The 16,225-nt window shown below is 53.7% G+C and overlaps 1 protein-coding gene across 3 annotated transcripts in view; it reads left to right on the top strand.

Moving 5' to 3' along the window:
- Positions 1-14,029, top strand: part of CELF5 (CUGBP Elav-like family member 5) — a 57,530-nt gene extending 43,501 nt beyond the window's left edge. For 2 of the 3 annotated variants that reach the window (XM_073323825.1, XM_073323824.2), the window contains exons 5-13: positions 428-507; positions 1,676-1,822; positions 8,441-8,585; positions 9,006-9,152; positions 9,533-9,595; positions 9,686-9,769; positions 11,052-11,195; positions 12,415-12,578; positions 13,943-14,029. In XM_073323825.1, coding sequence (XP_073179926.1) covers positions 428-507; positions 1,676-1,822; positions 8,441-8,585; positions 9,006-9,152; positions 9,533-9,595; positions 9,686-9,769; positions 11,052-11,195; positions 12,415-12,542 — 938 coding nt within the window. In that variant the 3' untranslated portion in view covers positions 12,543-12,578; positions 13,943-14,029. The remainder of the gene's footprint in view (positions 1-427; positions 508-1,675; positions 1,823-8,440; positions 8,586-9,005; positions 9,153-9,532; positions 9,596-9,685; positions 9,770-11,051; positions 11,196-12,414; positions 12,579-13,942) is intronic. The other variant, XM_073323826.2, reaches the window with a different exon arrangement.
- Positions 14,030-16,225: the final 2,196 nt, after the last annotated feature.

Genomic DNA, 16,225 nt, shown 5'->3' with positions numbered 1-16,225 from the left:
GCCCTGCTGTCTCTGCGCGCTGGGGTGTGCCCAACTCAACCCCTGAGCTGGGCGGGTCTGTATGTCAGGGCTGTTTCCCTGCCAAAGACGGAGGGTGGCAGGCAGGAGGAGAGGCCTGCTTTGGAGAGGGGGAACATGGCTTGAGGCGAGTCCCGGGGTCGGCAGACATTGATGTGCCCAGCTGTCTGCCTGAATCAGCTGGAGCACCTGCCAAGCCATCCTGCCTGCTTCCATCTGTCCTCCTGGCCCTGGCCCTGGAATGCTTTGTAGGGATCAGCCTGAGCAGCAGGATCCGGATCTCAGATTCTGGGACTGTTCAGATCCAGCCTCGGGCCCGCTCCCCAGTACGCAGGTGGCGCCTGGCTCCCGGCCTCCCTCGCGGGTTTGCTCTCACCTGCAGTCTCCCTTGCTCTCTGTCCCTCTCCAGGCTGTGCCTTTGTAAAGTTCTCGTCTCACACAGAGGCTCAAGCAGCAATCCACGCACTGCACGGCAGCCAGACGATGCCTGTGAGTATGAGTCCAAGGTACCCGTCACACCCCCTGCTCCCCATCTCTGTTCAAGTGACCACTCCCCATCCATCTGTGGCTGGGAACCCCCATCACCGCGCAGCAGAGCAACAAGCACGTGCGTGTGTTGTGTCCTGTGTGGCTGGGACTGCATGGGAGTGTGTGTTACTGCTCTGCCTACACGTTCAGTTGTGTGTGCCCAGTGCATCCCGTCATCCTGACTATCTTAGGCAGGGGTGGCGGTCGTGGTGCGTGTTTGCCGCGGTAGGTCTGACTGTGAGCAGACAGGGCAGGGCGTGTGTGTGTATTTGGGCTCCTATAGGCATGTGGCTGTGTGTGACCCGATGTGCCGCCTCGTTACCCGGATGTTAGAGTTTGCAATTGTGTATCTGTGATTGGTTTGGGGTTGGTGTGATTAGGGGTGCCCGGGGACAGAGTACATCTGTATCTACCTACCTCTACATATGGCGGTGTGCTTGCCCTGTTGTCTGCCTTTCCGTCACCCGGGGGTGGGGGGAGGGGTGTAGAAAGGAGTGTGCGATTGTGTCCAGAGTGGGTGTGACTGTGAGTATTCTGGGGTGTGGTGTGCATGGGTGTACATGCTTTGTACATGCTTGGGGGTGGGAAGCAACATCTGTCCTGAGTGCCGGAGCGATGGCTGCCGTAAAGTTGTGCATTCTCTCTCCGTGTCACCCCGGGTATTGTGGGACTTTGCATTGCTATTCTAGGATGCATGTGTCACTTACTTGCCTGCATACACAGTTGTGTGTATGTGCCTTGTACGTCAGTGCTGTACCGGTGCCTTCCTGTCACCTCACTGCCAGTGCCTGCGGCCGTGTGTCGTGTAGGTGTGAGGACAGCCGGATGCTCAGCGCTGCACCTGCAGCTGGGCGCCCTTGTACACCCCTCCTGCAGCCACTGTGTTTTCTTGTGTGCATGTCTGTAGCTGTGTCCACCAGCTTGTGTGTCTGGGCAGGGCTCCCCCTAGCTCTTGGGTTCAGATCTCAGCCTGAGCCTTTCACTCTGACATTTGCTGCTCTGCTGACACTCCTCCTCTCTTCCGCTCTGTCCTGCCTCTCCCGCCAACGCCGCCCGATGCCCTCACTGCTGTGCTCTTCTCTCTCTCTCTGTCTCTGTCTCTCTCTCTGTCTCCTCTCTCTGTGCCTAGGGTGCCTCCTCCAGTCTAGTCGTGAAGTTTGCTGACACCGATAAGGAGAGGACTCTACGTCGGATGCAGCAAATGGTGGGGCAGCTGGGGATTTTCACTCCGTCTCTCACCTTGCCGTTCAGCCCATACAGCGCGTACGCGCAGGCTGTGAGTATCGCGGGGCCCTATCGCCGTGGCGTGACACGACGGAGACCAGGGCTGGCGGAGACCAACCAGCTCCCGGAGCGGTCAGCTGTGGTCTCCTGGGTTCCCTTCCTAGCCTGTCGTGCTAGGTGTGCTGCAGGGCCTGAGAGAGACACACAATCCAGCCCTGGTGCGTTTCTCCTAGTGGGTGTGACTGGTTGGCCGACGGGCCCCCGGGAGAGGTCTGGTCTCATTTCTGAGCGGAGACGTGTTGCTTCGGTACGGTGCTGGCTGCAGCTAGTGGACCGGTTGAAGTGTCTGGGAGTCCTGAGAGACAGTCCAAGCGTGCCCTGGTGTAGTTCTCTCGTAGGGTCTGTCTATGCTGCAGTTCCAGGCTACCCCGCGCTGACGGGCGTGCTGTCGCTTCACTGCTCCGGGACCCAGCCTAGCTAGATTAAATCTTATCCTGGAGAAGTCAGCTCAAGCTGCAATCACACCCCGGGGTTGCAGTGTAGACATTCCCTAGGTTTGCGGGGCTGTTTGGATGCCTGGGACTTGTCCCCTGGATATGCAGTCTTCGAGTTGTGATGTATTTCTCTAGTATCCGGTAGTGTCCCTGGGTTGGGTGTATTGCTCTCTTAGCCCTTGGGAATGATTGTGCCCCAGTGCATTGTGAGTCCTAGCAATCCGGGTCTTCGCGGGTTTCTCTCTTAGCTTTTGCTGCAGTGCTCAGGAAAATCCTAGCATCTAGTCCAACACAGTTGGATCTGGAGTGTTTCTCTCTTTGCTGGCGTGATCACGTGGCCTAACATGACTAGGAGAGTCCTCAGATTGAGGAGCACATACCTGGCTCTGCTATATTTCTCTCCTTGCTGGTTGTGCCTGGGATAGACTCATAAGAACATAAGAACAGCCCTACGGGGTCAGACGAAGGGTCAGTCTAGCCCAGTATCCTGTCTTCCAACAGTGGCCAGGGCCAGGTGCCCCAGAGGGAATGAACAGAACAGATAATCATCAAGTAATCCATCCCCTGTCTCTCATTCCCAGCTTCTGGCAAACAGAGGCTAGGGACACCATTCCTGCCCATCCTGGCTAATAGTCATTGATGGACCTATCCTCCATGAACTTATCTAGTTCTTTTTTGAACCCTGTTATGGTCTTGGCCTTCACAACATCCTCTGGCAAGGAGTTCCACAGGTTGACTGTGCATTGGGTGAAGAAATACTTCCTTTTGTTTGTTTTAAACCTGCTGCCTATTAATTTCATTTAGTGACCCCTAGTTCTTGTGTTATGAGAAGTAGTAAACAACACTTCCTCATCTACTTTCTCTACACCAGTCATGATTTTATAGACCTCAATCATATCTCCCCTGAGCCGTCTCTTTTCCAAGCTGAAAAGTCCCAGTCTTATTAATCTCTCCTCATACAGAAGCCGTTCTATACCCCTAATAATTTTTGTTGTCCTTTTCTGAACCTTTTCCAATTCCAATACCTCTTTTTTGAGATGGGACGACCACATCTGCATGCAGAATTCAAGATGTGGGTGTACCATTGATTTATATAGAGGCAACATGATATTTTTTGTCCTACTGTCTATATCTTTCTTAATGATTCCCAGCATGCTGTTCGCTTTTGTGATTGCCACTGCACATTGAGTGGATGTTTTCAGACTCAAGACCTAATACTGTACGGGGTCTCAGGTCTTTGGCTGCAGACCAGGGCTACCAGAGCAAAAGGCTGTTGTCCAAGAGCTGCGTGATGGCGGTACTGTTATTTTCAGTGGGATCTGGGCCATTCTCAGAGGCAGGATTTGAAGCCTGAGGGACCAATGGTCCCATCTGATGATGCAAATCCTACCTTCCTGTGAAGCATCCAACTCTGGTTGGTTATTTTCATCTTCAGGTCAGCTGACCACCTCATGTAAGATAGAAAGGCCCAGAGAGACTACATATGTCTCCACTGTCATAAAAAACCCACAGCGCCACATCTCAGAGCCCGGCACAATTGACTGAGGCTTGTGGAGTTTGGGCTGCCGGACTACAAATTGCAGTGCAGATGTTTGGTCTTAGGTTGGAGCCTGGGCTCTGGAACCCAGCCCCCCCGTGGGGTTTCAAATCCAAGCCCAAATGTCCACCCTGCCCTGCAGCCCGAGTCCCATGAGCCTGAGTCAGCTGACCCAGGTCTTCTACTGCAGTGTAGATGTCCCCTCCGTGACTTGCTCAAGGCTACGCTGGAGCAAAAAATTTAACCCAGGCCTCCTGAATCCCAGGGTAGAGTCATCCTTCTGACTGCCCACTTGGGAGCGGAGTGAGAGAGTTTGTACCCACGGGTGCCCCTTTCACTTTGGACTTAGGTGCAACCTTCATTCAGTCTCCTTTGACCCATGGATCCCTCCCTGCCATGCACACGAGGGAAGAACACTGTCTGAGTTTGGAGGGAGGAAAAGCTGCCTAGACCTAACCCCAATTGATGTCAGTCGTTTACGTGGATCTCATGTCAAAGGATCCCAAATTGTACCCGCGTGGGACTCACTCCTCCCCCTCCCCCAAACGCAGCCACCTGTGCCCGGGAATACGGCAGCCGTTGAATGGGGCGCCCAAGGAGGCGGGGCAGGATGCGAGGAAGAACACCATCCGTGTCAAACTGGATCTGCAGTGGGGAGTTCAGGGAGCCAGCACGTGAGTGAGCTGGGCCTTGGCCAGGATTGGCTCATGGACGATTCTCATGGAAAACGATTGCAGGACCTATAACGACCTTGGTGTTACGTGCCATTCAAATGACGACTCCTCCTCCTCTCACCAGCACCCTGCTGCTGGGACACGGGTTCAGTAAGGACCTGGACGGGACAGTGCCTTGTCCTGAGCTACCAGCATCGCCTTCTCCAGCACCCTAGAGTTTGCTTCAAGCTCCCCCATCCAACTACTGGCCACCCTTGTTCTAGTTTAGCTGTAACAAGATCCTAGCCAAGGGGCCAGCATTGGCGCAGTGGGGCTTTTGTCCATGCTAGTTTCTGGTTTGTGTGTTAGGCTGTGGGGCAGGCAGGGGCGGGGGTGGAGGGAGGTCATGGTGTGAGAGGTCTTTGACTTTAGTCTTGGCCTTCATCTTCTCTTTCACTCTTGACTGGCCCTGCCTCCCACTCCTTCTCCTTGACTTCATTCCTGGCCTTTTCCTCCTTGACTCTTGGCTTGGCCTGCTTTCCTTCCCTTTGGCTTTACACTCATCCTTCCCCTTTCTCTTCTCTTTGACTGTGGCCCAGCCCTGGGCCTTTAATCTTGGATTGCTGCTTGCCTTGGACCTTAGGCTTGTCCTGATCTTTGGCTTTTCCTCTCTCTGGAGGTTTGGGTCCTGGCCTGTTCTCGCCCTCACTGCATCAGGGTGTCGCGAGTCTCTGCAGTGGTCACCCTTTGAAGCACCCCGCATCGTATGCGGAAGGGGTGGTAGTGGGGAGGGATTTGCTAGCAGGGTCCTTGTAGAAGTATTCCGAATGTTAATCCAGTGGGCAGCCTCAAGTGGCAGGGCTTGTGCTGAGTTAGAGCTCGGCTGATCTCTGGAATGGCTACAGGTTTTTCCAGGGCAGCCCTGATGTGGAAGACTTGACACTTGCAGCTGCCCCTGGCCAAGTGGACGCCGTTATTAGAATGTATCAGTGCGGCAAGTGATGGGGGCACTGCATGATCCCAAGGGAACCTCTTTTGATCTGTTTGCTCCATAATACGCTGGCAGTCTGTTGCCAGCTTGTGACTCGCTGGGTCTCTGGGCCGAAGCGATCAGACGGGTTAGAACAATGGGGATGGGAATCCCCTACATAGGGCAGAGAAGGAAAACAGTTGTGACCCTGCGTAAGGACCATGAGTGGTTAAGACTTTGGCTTAACATCGCCTCCCAAAGACAGCAGCGCCACATAGCACCAACCTGGGGTATTGGTTTGATACCCTCTCTTGTTCTACCTACTGAGATAGCCACGACACTCCCAACCCTGACTTGCCTGGCCTAGGAGGTCTCCCAGTCCAGTAACCACAAGGCTTATCCCTGCTTTGCTTAGAAGTGGGAGCCACTGGAAGAACCACACGTGTGGGAATAGTGACAACCCAGACTCATAGGCAGACAAGCAGCTTCTTCCAGGGAGTGTCCATGTGGCGTTCCAGACAGCGGCTCGGTGGTCTTTCCATTAGCATGTCAAGGGATCTGCACAGAGGTCCTGGGGTGGTAGCCATGGTGCAGGAGTTCGCTCTCCTCACCTGTGGCATTCCCTTTGGGGTGGGAGGGTGTGGCAATCAAATGACACCCTCTTTCCCACTAATACTGCGCCCTGCACGGATAAGCGACACGGGTGATGTGACTCCCACTGCGGGGTGCAGGCACCTTCAGGGAAGAGAATTTTCTGCCCAGAAGCCAAAACACTTTATTGATTCCCCTTCCACCCTCCGTAGATCTCATGGGAGCTACAAAGCTAGGTTTACTTGGTCCAACCTGAGCACAGGGGCTGGGTTAGATGACCCTCGAGGTCCCTTCCAGCCCAACATGTCTGTGATTCCATGATTCTCCCACCCATCCCACTGCTGCCCTGCTGAGCTGAAAACTGCTCCAGCATGCCTTGCTCGTGCCACCATAAAGAGACATTAACGCCACAACTTTGCCAACTCCTATTTTGACTCAACAGCAGTGATTGGATGAAGTGCCCAAGCTAGATTTATCTGTCTAGGAGCTACCAGTCCCTTGACTCTAGAACTCACTGCTTCGGTCCCCTGTGTTTGCTGATCTCTGGGCCACATTGGTTGCAAAGGCCCTGTATATGCTCAGTCTTATTAAGGGGTGAGTTAATTTGATGCAGTATCCATTAGAGTTGAGAAGAGACAGGAGGGGAGTGCATATAAGGGGATTCTCTATTGAGGCTTCTGGACACAGACAGACCTTGGGGTTCTCTCTGGCTCATTAGCACCCAGCCTGGGCACCTTGGATCCTCACAAAAAGGTCTTCCTCCCTGCAAATGTCACACAATTTACTCACTGTCATTCTTGCCTGTGCGAAACGATGGTGTCCGTTGCTATCACAGGGTTATAAAGGGGCTGGATAATTTGGTGGTCATTAATAACTTTTGCAGCTATTTGCGCTAAGATCTACGTAATCAAATCTCATGCTTCAGAGCATCAACAGATGCTGGTTGTAGGCCGCTGGGGTCAGGAAGAATTTTCCCTTCCTCCCCCTCCCCTCCCCCAATGTGCATCACTGCCTAGTTATCCAGGTGCATTATCAGGGCAAGGCGGTTTGCCTTCCTCTGAGGCACCAGGTGGAGGCTGCTTCTGGAGGCAAAATTGCTCTGATTTTGTATGGCAAAGTCTGTGATGTGATCTTAGCACCAGCGAGTACTGTGTGGTGTTAGTGTGGAGTCTAAAAGGGATTGCATGTGTCTGAGAAAAATACCAATGTATAACAGCCAGCTCCTGGCAATGGGCAGGGTGTGAGGGGAGCGATCACACAGAGCTGCCTAGTGGAATTCCCATCCTTTGAGCTATTGAAAACCATACTGGACCCTACACTAAGGAATACTTCCTAGAGAGCAGTCTTGCACTGGTCCACTGGTGGGAGAGGGCTGGGAGGAAATGCCTTACTAGTCCTTTAGTATCTCTAACTTGTCTGGTTCATTTATAAGGTCTCCCTTCGTGAGTAGAAGACAAGGTTGGGAGGAGGAGCATGGGGTGGAGGCAGTTCTGTTGCCACAACGCATCGAAGTGCCTGTGGGCTTCTCTTGTAATGAGCTGGCGAATATGTATGCGGTACCGCTGCCCTTTGTGGAACAGAATCAGAGCTTTTCAACTGTGTGTCATTGACCCCATACTGCTAACAGTGATTCTCCTTTAGCTCAAACTCTAGGAACCCATGTTTTCAGAACAGGAGGATCCTCAAGTTCTAGCCTTGCTGCTGCCATGAGGGGTCATGGTGTGCAGCCCAGAAATGGCCCAGGAGGCCGTGGATTTGTTACAGTACTAGAGAGATGGGCTGGGGCGGTGATGGGGGCGTTGTTATGAGCTGGGTCTGGCTGAGACTGAAGTTTGGGAGCTCAGTCGAGGCCAGGGTTTGGGTCAGACATTGACATAAACCTCTTCGGAGCGGCTCTTCCCAGGAGCTTGTCCGGCCACGTCCCAGCCCAGCTGCAGGGAATCGGCTCCTTCCTCTGTTGAATCAGACCCACGAACAAATCCACTGGTGCCAATTTGGGGTTGAAGCTCAGAGGGGTTTGGCTGCGAGGTTGTGTTTGTGGTGCCTTGCTGGCCTGGAGCTGTCCCTGCAGGAGCCGTCGCCCAGGTGAGTATCCGGGGTGCAAGGATGGCCAGTGCTCCCTTTGCTGCTCCTCGCCCCATCGCAAGGGAGGGCCTCGCCAGCCAGGCTGCTCCCACCCTTAGCAACCCTCTGAGCTCGAGAATTTGGGGTGGATTGTTGGAATCTGGCGCCCCCTCGTGGCTGGTGGGAGATGAAACCTGCCTATCAGATCCTGTGGCTGAGTTAGTAGCTGGGGTGGGGTTAGCATGTGGGCGCTGTGTGAACGGGTCGGGGTCTGGCCCTGGAGCCCGGGGCTGAGTAACTTACTAGCACCAAGGACCCTGGCACCAAGGCTGAAAGGACATCTCTTTGCTTCATTTCACAGCTGATGCAGCAGCAGACAACGGTTCTCTCCACGTCTCATGGCAGCTACCTGAGTCCAGGCGTCACCTTTTCCCCATGCCATATCCAGCAGATCGGCGCGGTCAGTCTAAACGGGCTACCAGCCACCCCTATTGCCCCAACCTCAGGTAGGTGCCCATCACACTCAGCTCTGAGTAGAGCAGAGTTACTATTATTATTATTTACCCACGTAGTGTTTAGGTAACAACCAAGAACGGTGCCCCATTGGGCTAGGCAACAGAGCAGTAGCCTATGCCTGGCTTGCAGAGCTCCAGGGCTGCGAGCTTCTTTACAGCAGTGCCCTACCAATGCTATTTAGGCCTGTGGCATTGTGTACCTATTCCCCATGGCACTGCCCTGTCTAGTGCAGCTGAGGCTCCAGCAGGGGACTGGGAGACCTCTCAAGGTCTCTCCTGGTCCGGTGGTTCTAGGGCTGTGAGCTTCTTTGCAGCAGTGCCAGCCGGAAGAGGATAATGAATCGCTGTGCAGAGTCATTGGTGGGTTGTGGAGGCCAAGCTAATGTGGGATTTGTTTGCCTTTTCCCTCAGGGTTACACTCACCTCCTCTCCTGGGCACAGCTGCAGTTCCAGGGCTGGTAGCGCCAATCACAAACGGGTTCACTGGGGTGGTGCCTTTCCCAAGTAGCCACCCCACCTTGGAGACAGTTTACGCCAACGGCCTTGTGCCCTACCCAGGTACGGTGGAAGGGGAGGACCTTTGATTGCCATCTTCCTGGCTCGTACGGCCAGATGATCCGATCAACTCCACCATCTCCCCAATGAAATGCTGTGGCTCTTGTTCCGTTATGTGTTCTCTCTCCCCCCGCTACCCATCCCTGCTTGTTCTAGGTCTCTCTCTCTCACCCTCTCTGTGTCCGGGCTTAGCCACACGTCACAAGCCAGAGACCTCGGGGAGCCAGAACTAGTAACCTTCCCTGGCTTCCCAAACAAGGAGTTTCTCATAGCTCCTGGCAGCAGCTCTGGGTCCCTTGGGCTTGCGGCAGAGTCAGGGAGCGCATATGTAGCTCTCCCAGGATTCCCTTTTCATTCCTTTCTCTTTCTCTCCCTCGCTCCAGCTCAGAGCCCCTCGGTGGCAGAGACCTTGCACCCAGCCTTTACCGGGGTTCAGCAGTATGCAGGTACCTGTCCCCTTTCACGGCCCTCCCCTAGACTTCCCTTGTGTTCACGTTCCGTTGGATAACTGGTTTGTTACGTCTCGTTGACCACAGCCATGTATCCGACCACGACCATCACCCCGATAGCCCAGACCATCCCCCAGCCACATCCCATCCTGCAGCAGCAGCAGCGAGAAGGTGAGGACTTGGGAGAACGGGAAGCTCCGGTCTGGGGGCTGATGCTCTGACGCTCGTGAGATTCCCTTGGGGGAGCTGAGCCTTGTGGGCTCTGACCTCCCCCGTGGAGGGTGAACAGGCACCACACAGTGCTCTGGAGAGGCCCAGCACATGAGCCATGGCTTGGCTTCAAAGCTGGCAGCGTTGGTGCCGCCAAACCACGTCAATTGCACAAGCCCCCTTCTGGGGTCGTCCCCAGTCACACAGTGGAAGTCAGCAGAAAGCCTGGATCAGGTCCTTGATGAGTGGGGAGAGAGAGGGAAGAGGAGTTTAACCCTTTGCACTCCATCGGTCATCGAACACCCCCAAAGAAGACTCCCAAAGCAGTCTCTGCACTTCTTGGACTTTCCGGGCCCCCAGCCTGGGGATTTGTTTCTCATCCTGTCACTTGCAATCATGTGACCCGAAAGGGATGAGGATATCGTTATCACCCCGCACTGGGTGCACAGTTAGTGGTCTGCCCTGCTGTGCCAAGGTTTGATGCCTGAGACTGGCATGCATAGCTGGCCCAGCATGGGGGGAGAGCCCCGGCATCGCTCTGCAGTGGCTCCTCCTGGCTGGTCTGGGAGGAGCGTTGGTGGATTCCCTTGGCCATCCCTGCTCAGTGCAGCAGGCTCCATCGAGGGCCTGGCTCACGGCTTTAATCAGCAGGTTTGTAATCTGTAGGCTGCCTGGGACCAGTGGCTGAGTTGGCAGTGCCGGCTCAGCCCTTCCCTGGGTGTATTCAGCGCAATCTTTGAGGTTTACCATGTGGTCATCTTTCAGCTGGGACTTCAAATCCAAGGTCCAGACCGCGACGATGAATCCCCAGGGCTCTCAACCCAGCGGCTTCCACCAGTGCTAAGTTCATGCAAATGGAACAAACCCATCAGTGCCCAGGCTCTGGCACATCACTGAAGGGGACTGTCCAGTGTCACTGGGGAGAACCGGGGGCTGTGATACCTAAAGTTGCTCTACACAATCCTGCAGTCATATGTTGTTCCCAGGGCCCTGCTGGGATAAGTAGTTCTCAAACTGTGGCTGTGGGGGCAGCCCCTGAGCGCCCCCCCCCCGCCCACCCTTCTGATCCAGAGCTTAGCAGACAGTGAGAACCGAGCTGTAGGGACGTTTGGGAGGGGGAGGTGGCCTATCAGAGGTTCTCTTACAAAGCTGTTCTCTGAGCTGAGCCCGTTTCTTTCCCCTTTTCCTCGGGGGCTTTGCACACTTGTGTGTCCCATCCTCCCCTCCCCGTCCCTGACTGCAGGTCCGGAAGGCTGCAACCTCTTCATCTACCACCTTCCTCAGGAGTTTGGAGACAACGAGCTGATGCAAATGTTCCTGCCCTTTGGCAACATTATCTCCTCCAAGGTGTTCATGGACCGAGCCACCAACCAGAGCAAGTGCTTTGGTGAGCAAGCCCCTTTCCTGCAGCCACAGGGTGCGCTGGGGGGGCGGAGCGGGGCAAGGCTGGGTGAGCCAGCAGTCACCTGGGGGACAAGGTGGGAAGGGGATGAACTCCCCTGGGGCCCGGCACGTGGTGATCCAGAGGCGTTTGGGGCCCCCGAAGTCTCTGCCCCTGGCTCTGGGTGGAGTGGAGGCCACAGCGGAAGTGTGAGAGAGTAGCTCAGCAACGTGTGTGTGTACATGTGTGCACGCCAATGCGGACTGGGGCTGTGTATAGACTGGCTGTGTGTGTGTGTACACACCAAGGGATATATGTGTATGGCCTTGTGGATGTGTCTGTGTATATGCAAGGTGATATGGGAGTGCAGGTGTGTATCTATAAGGAGTCAATGTGGGGGGGGGTGTCCATGCTATCAGTGTAGGTACTTACATGTCCCCCGCCCCCCCCAGCAATATGTCAGCACACCAGCCTAGAGGAGACAGGGCACGGTTAGTTTATAGGGGCTTGTTTCGGTCGCTATGTTTATCGGTGTTTGTGTGTGAGTGTGAACTGGCCGGGGCCGGGGGGGCGTTCTGCTGCTGTGCGTGCGCAGAATTTATGGCGGGGAGGCTGGGACTCGCCCTGACTGTGGCTCGGCGTATGGTGACATCTGGGGGTTTCTCTCCTCTCTGCTGGGGGCAGATGTCACCGTCTAGGCCCAGCTCCTGCGCCCGTTGGGTCTGCTGCCCTCACCAGCCTCCTGCTTCTGCTCAGCAGCGTCCGTGGAACTCGGGGATCATGGCTGCCGGGCGTGAGGTTTCTCTCGGCCAGCAGAGGCTGAGCCTATGGACTAGCAGGGCAGAAACCTGGACCTGGACTCTGTAGTCAATGGGGAGCCCATGCAGAGTGGAACCCGGGGTGCGCACCAGGCAGGCTGCTGCCTTTTTCCCCAGCTGAAGCCTTTTCTCAAGGCATGCGGCCTCATTCCTAGATAGCCTGAATTTCAACAGTCGGGCCTGGAGCGCGCAAAGGTGCCGATCACTGTGGCAGAGCCTAAATCTAGTAGCCCGGGATGCAGCCTTTCAGCCAGGCGCAGCTGGAAGGGGGATGTTTTCCACTGGCCGGGCTACCCTAGGGTGGATGGATTTGGGCCAGCGCACCCCACCAGTTCTGGTCAGACGCGGGGGCATTAGATCTGTGGGAAACTGCGACACTCTCCATCCCCCCGGTCTTTGTCCTGCAGGTTTTGTGAGCTTCGACAACCCGTCCAGTGCCCAGACTGCCATCCAGGCCATGAACGGCTTCCAGGTTGGAATGAAGAGGTTGAAGGTTCAATTAAAACGGCCCAAGGACGCCAGCCACCCCTACTGACAGCGTGCGAAGCCAGGAGTCAGTGCTGCAGCACAGGTAAAGCATCAGACCTCCCAGCTCCTGCTCCTCCACCCAGGTCCACCTCCACCGCGGCCCTGTGATTCTGCTGCTGAGAGATCGGTGCCAGAAGCATGTGAACCAGCTCTCAGTTGTTCGGCAGCCCCAGTTCATCCTGACTGCCCTGCCATAGAGCTGGGTATGAACCCCGAGAGATTGTTTTCAGGTGGTGCGCGTGACATGGGCTTAGACTACGGCACAGTCTCCCCAGGTAAGTGGTGGAAGCCACAACACTTGGGTCATTTAAAAATGGCCTGAAGCATTGACTGAAGGGAACAATCCAGCTGTGTGGAGTAGACGGGACCAAGGGTTCTTATGTCCTAATACAGCCAGCAAGACAAAGAGCTTCACAGAATCATAGAATATCAGGGTTGAAAGGGACCTCAGGAGGTCATCTAGTCCAACCCCCTGCTCAAAGCAGGACCAATCCCCAACTAAATCATCCATCTCTGCTTTCTGTGGACACTGGGGCAATACACTGGGTTAGGAACAGGGAGCTGGGGTGAAGCACCATTTCTGCTGTTTAGTTTGGACGTGGTTTGAACGTCTGTGGTGACAGCTTGTTTTTCTCTTTTGGCTACCCTAGGATGGAGGGGTTTTGCTAGCTAGGGCCCTGGTGGGAGGGTTTGGAGCACTGTGGAGTTTGCTTGGCATCAGGGACCCAGCGAATGCTGGTTTTTGCAGCCGTTCCCATGTGAGAAACCCTTCTCCCCTGGGACGCTGCAGTAGGAACTCGAGGGACGCCGCAGCTTCAGCAGGGACATGATTAGCGGATGATGGACGTCAGCCACCACTCACGCCTGGCCGTCCTCTCATACTGGGTTTGGTAATTGCTTCGGCTGCCAGCACAGAGGCGTCCACTTGCACTAGTGTTACTGCACCATGCGGGGCTGTCCCTCTCCAACACTCGAGCCATATGTGTCTACTAGGTTGGGGCGATCGGTTTAACCCCCATCACAGAGCATGTTCCGGGCACTTCGTGCTGCCACAGGACTGAAGGCAATGGAGCCCTGTCTACGCTGGCAGCCAAACCGGTTCTCAGCCCGGCGTCAGCCGTACTCCCTCAGTGTGGGTCTAGACCATGTATGAAGGCTTATGAGTCCGGTACAGCCTTTCAGCTAATGAAGCTGTCCCTTCACAGGGATCCAGTGGTGTTGGGTTCAGTGCCTTCAGAGGGCGCTGAGCTGAGGGAAGGCTGGAGGGGTGGGGAGATCTGCAGCTGACCCCTAATAACATGGGGTCACGTTCCTCCAATGGAGAGGAAGGATACATTTGAGCAAGGGCAACGAGAAGCCTTGGTGTTAACCTAGCGCCTCCTAACCTCCCACCCTCTTTTCATGCAGGCAAAGGAACCGTCCAGAGGAAGAAGAATTTCTGCTTCAAACTGATTTCAGGAGAGGCCAGTAAATTTAAGAACTCTTTTGACACCGCCCCTTTCCGTCCCACCCCGCCCCCTACCCCGAAAACATGATGCTCCGAAGAGAAGAGACACTTTGGAAGGCTTGACATCGGCCCAGCTGCTGCCGCCACCACCATTACTGGGGGAGGAAGGGGCCAGAGAAGTAGACACTCCTGGGGACCAGGCTGCCTTCTGCTCGGGATAGGCGTGGAGTGCCGTGGACCAAGAAAACACAATTGTTGCGTCTCTAGGTCACCACAGCAACTCACGGGATTTTGGCTTTCACCCTTTCATATATAAATATAAATATATATATAATATATATATATATACAGTCTCTATTTTTTTTTAACGTAAATCACAGGACCAAACTTTTCCATTCAGAGACTCCCTCCTCCTCACCTCCAGAGGGGTTAGGGTTACTGCTGGGACAGCGCCTCCTCTACGGGGACTGCACAAGGGCCTGGACACTGTCAGAGAATGTGGCCACGGGGAGATCCTCTCTCCACTTGGTATTAGCAAGCGGTGAGGAGAGAGCGAACTATATACCTCCAGGAATGGGGCAAGGCCAACTCAAGATTCACTCACCCATCAACCTTAGCACCAGCTTGGTTAAGGATATTGAGAGCTCTCAGTCTTACTCCTTAGAGGGCTTCTGCAGACCAGGCCACTGGAATTTGGCTCTGAAGCCCGTCTTGAGCACTCCTGGAATGGGAAATAAGCTACCTTTACCCTTCATCTCCGGCAACAGCAGACCTTCCCCGTGCTCAGCAAAGAACCCTTGACTTTCATCGTTCTCCATGGCAACAGGGAATTTTCCCAACCTATCAAAGGCGAGCGCTGTAATCCTACAGCAGAGAGATGGAAGCCTGAAATGGCCTCCACGTTCCGGCTAGAACATAGAGCTGTTTATCAAGCGTTAGCATTTCCAAACCAAACATTCCATTGGCGATGATGTTTACTCCAGTTGATGACCTCTTAGCCCCTCCGCAAGGCTTTTCAGAGCAAATGCACGGAGGATAACATTGTAAAAGAGGTTGTTTTGTTTTTTTCAGCATTCCCCCCCCACCATCCAAGGACAAATTATACAGTATGCAGCATATATAGATAGATATAGATATAGATATAGATACACTTAAGCACAGAACCCAGGTCCGAGTTTGGTTAATTGGAGCTCCCCTAAAGTAGGGATCGTACGGACAAGCAGCATCCATTTAACAACTTGAAACAGTCCCTTTAAGGTTCTACCAAAATAAGTTTAAGCAAAAGAAAAAAACAACTTCTGAACAACTATTCCAGAGTTTGATAATGTGCGAAGAACATTCCTGTGCGTGTCTGCGTGTGTTTGTGTGTGTCTGCGTGTGTTTAAACAACATCAGCAGAGGGTTGGTGGGGAAAGACCGATGTAGCAGTTTTAGAGGAGAGCTCTGAGGACTAAGTTTCTCTTGGGACCTTTATAATCTGTCGTCATTCTCCAGATTCCCATGTGCCGAAGTTCCCCATGCTCTTTAAGAAGGTACGTTTGTGGCTCTTCACCAACCCGCGCTGTCTGATTCTGAGAGCACATGAGAGAAAGGATGAAGTGTTGAAAGCTTGTGCGTTTCTATCGTCCATGTTTACTGATTGTAAATACCATTTTTATACTTAACATCTATTATGTACGTGATTTGTACGATGTTCTTTATTTCTGCTACAAGTGATTTCATGAAGTTTGAACTTTAATCAAATTTTGAACAAAAAAAATTACCAACAAACAACAAAACGGAAAAAAAAAAAAAAGGACTTTGGAAATTTTAGGTTGAGCTGGTTTGAACTAAGTGTCTAAGATCAGTTTCTTCCCTCACAGTTACCAATGTGACCGATCCGGTGTTGCAGGTGAGATTCAAGCTATGTCTTAATGTCAAACTCCTCGCTCTGGTTGAAAGAATCTGAAATTTATTTAATAAAAGTTTTACTTGTTAAGTAACTGGTTTTTGGCTGTTGGTTGTGTCCAAATGGTTTGACGACAGACAGGCACCAGATTAATAAAGCATTTAAATACAGGCTTAAGTCCATCCCGATGGAAAATCAGCAGCAAATCAGTTGGGATACATCTGCACTGCAGCTGGGAGATGTGATTCCCTCAGCTCAGGTAGCTGTACCCACGTTAGCTTTAATTGAGCTAGTGCACTAAAGACAGCAGCATGGCCATGGCAGCAGGAGTGTTGTGATGTGGGCAAGCCACCAA

This window comes from Lepidochelys kempii, chromosome 25 (genome assembly GCF_965140285.1).
Source record: "Lepidochelys kempii isolate rLepKem1 chromosome 25, rLepKem1.hap1, whole genome shotgun sequence".
Classification (NCBI taxonomy): domain Eukaryota; kingdom Metazoa; phylum Chordata; order Testudines; family Cheloniidae; genus Lepidochelys; species Lepidochelys kempii.
This window is presented reverse-complemented; position numbering and strand designations above follow the sequence as displayed.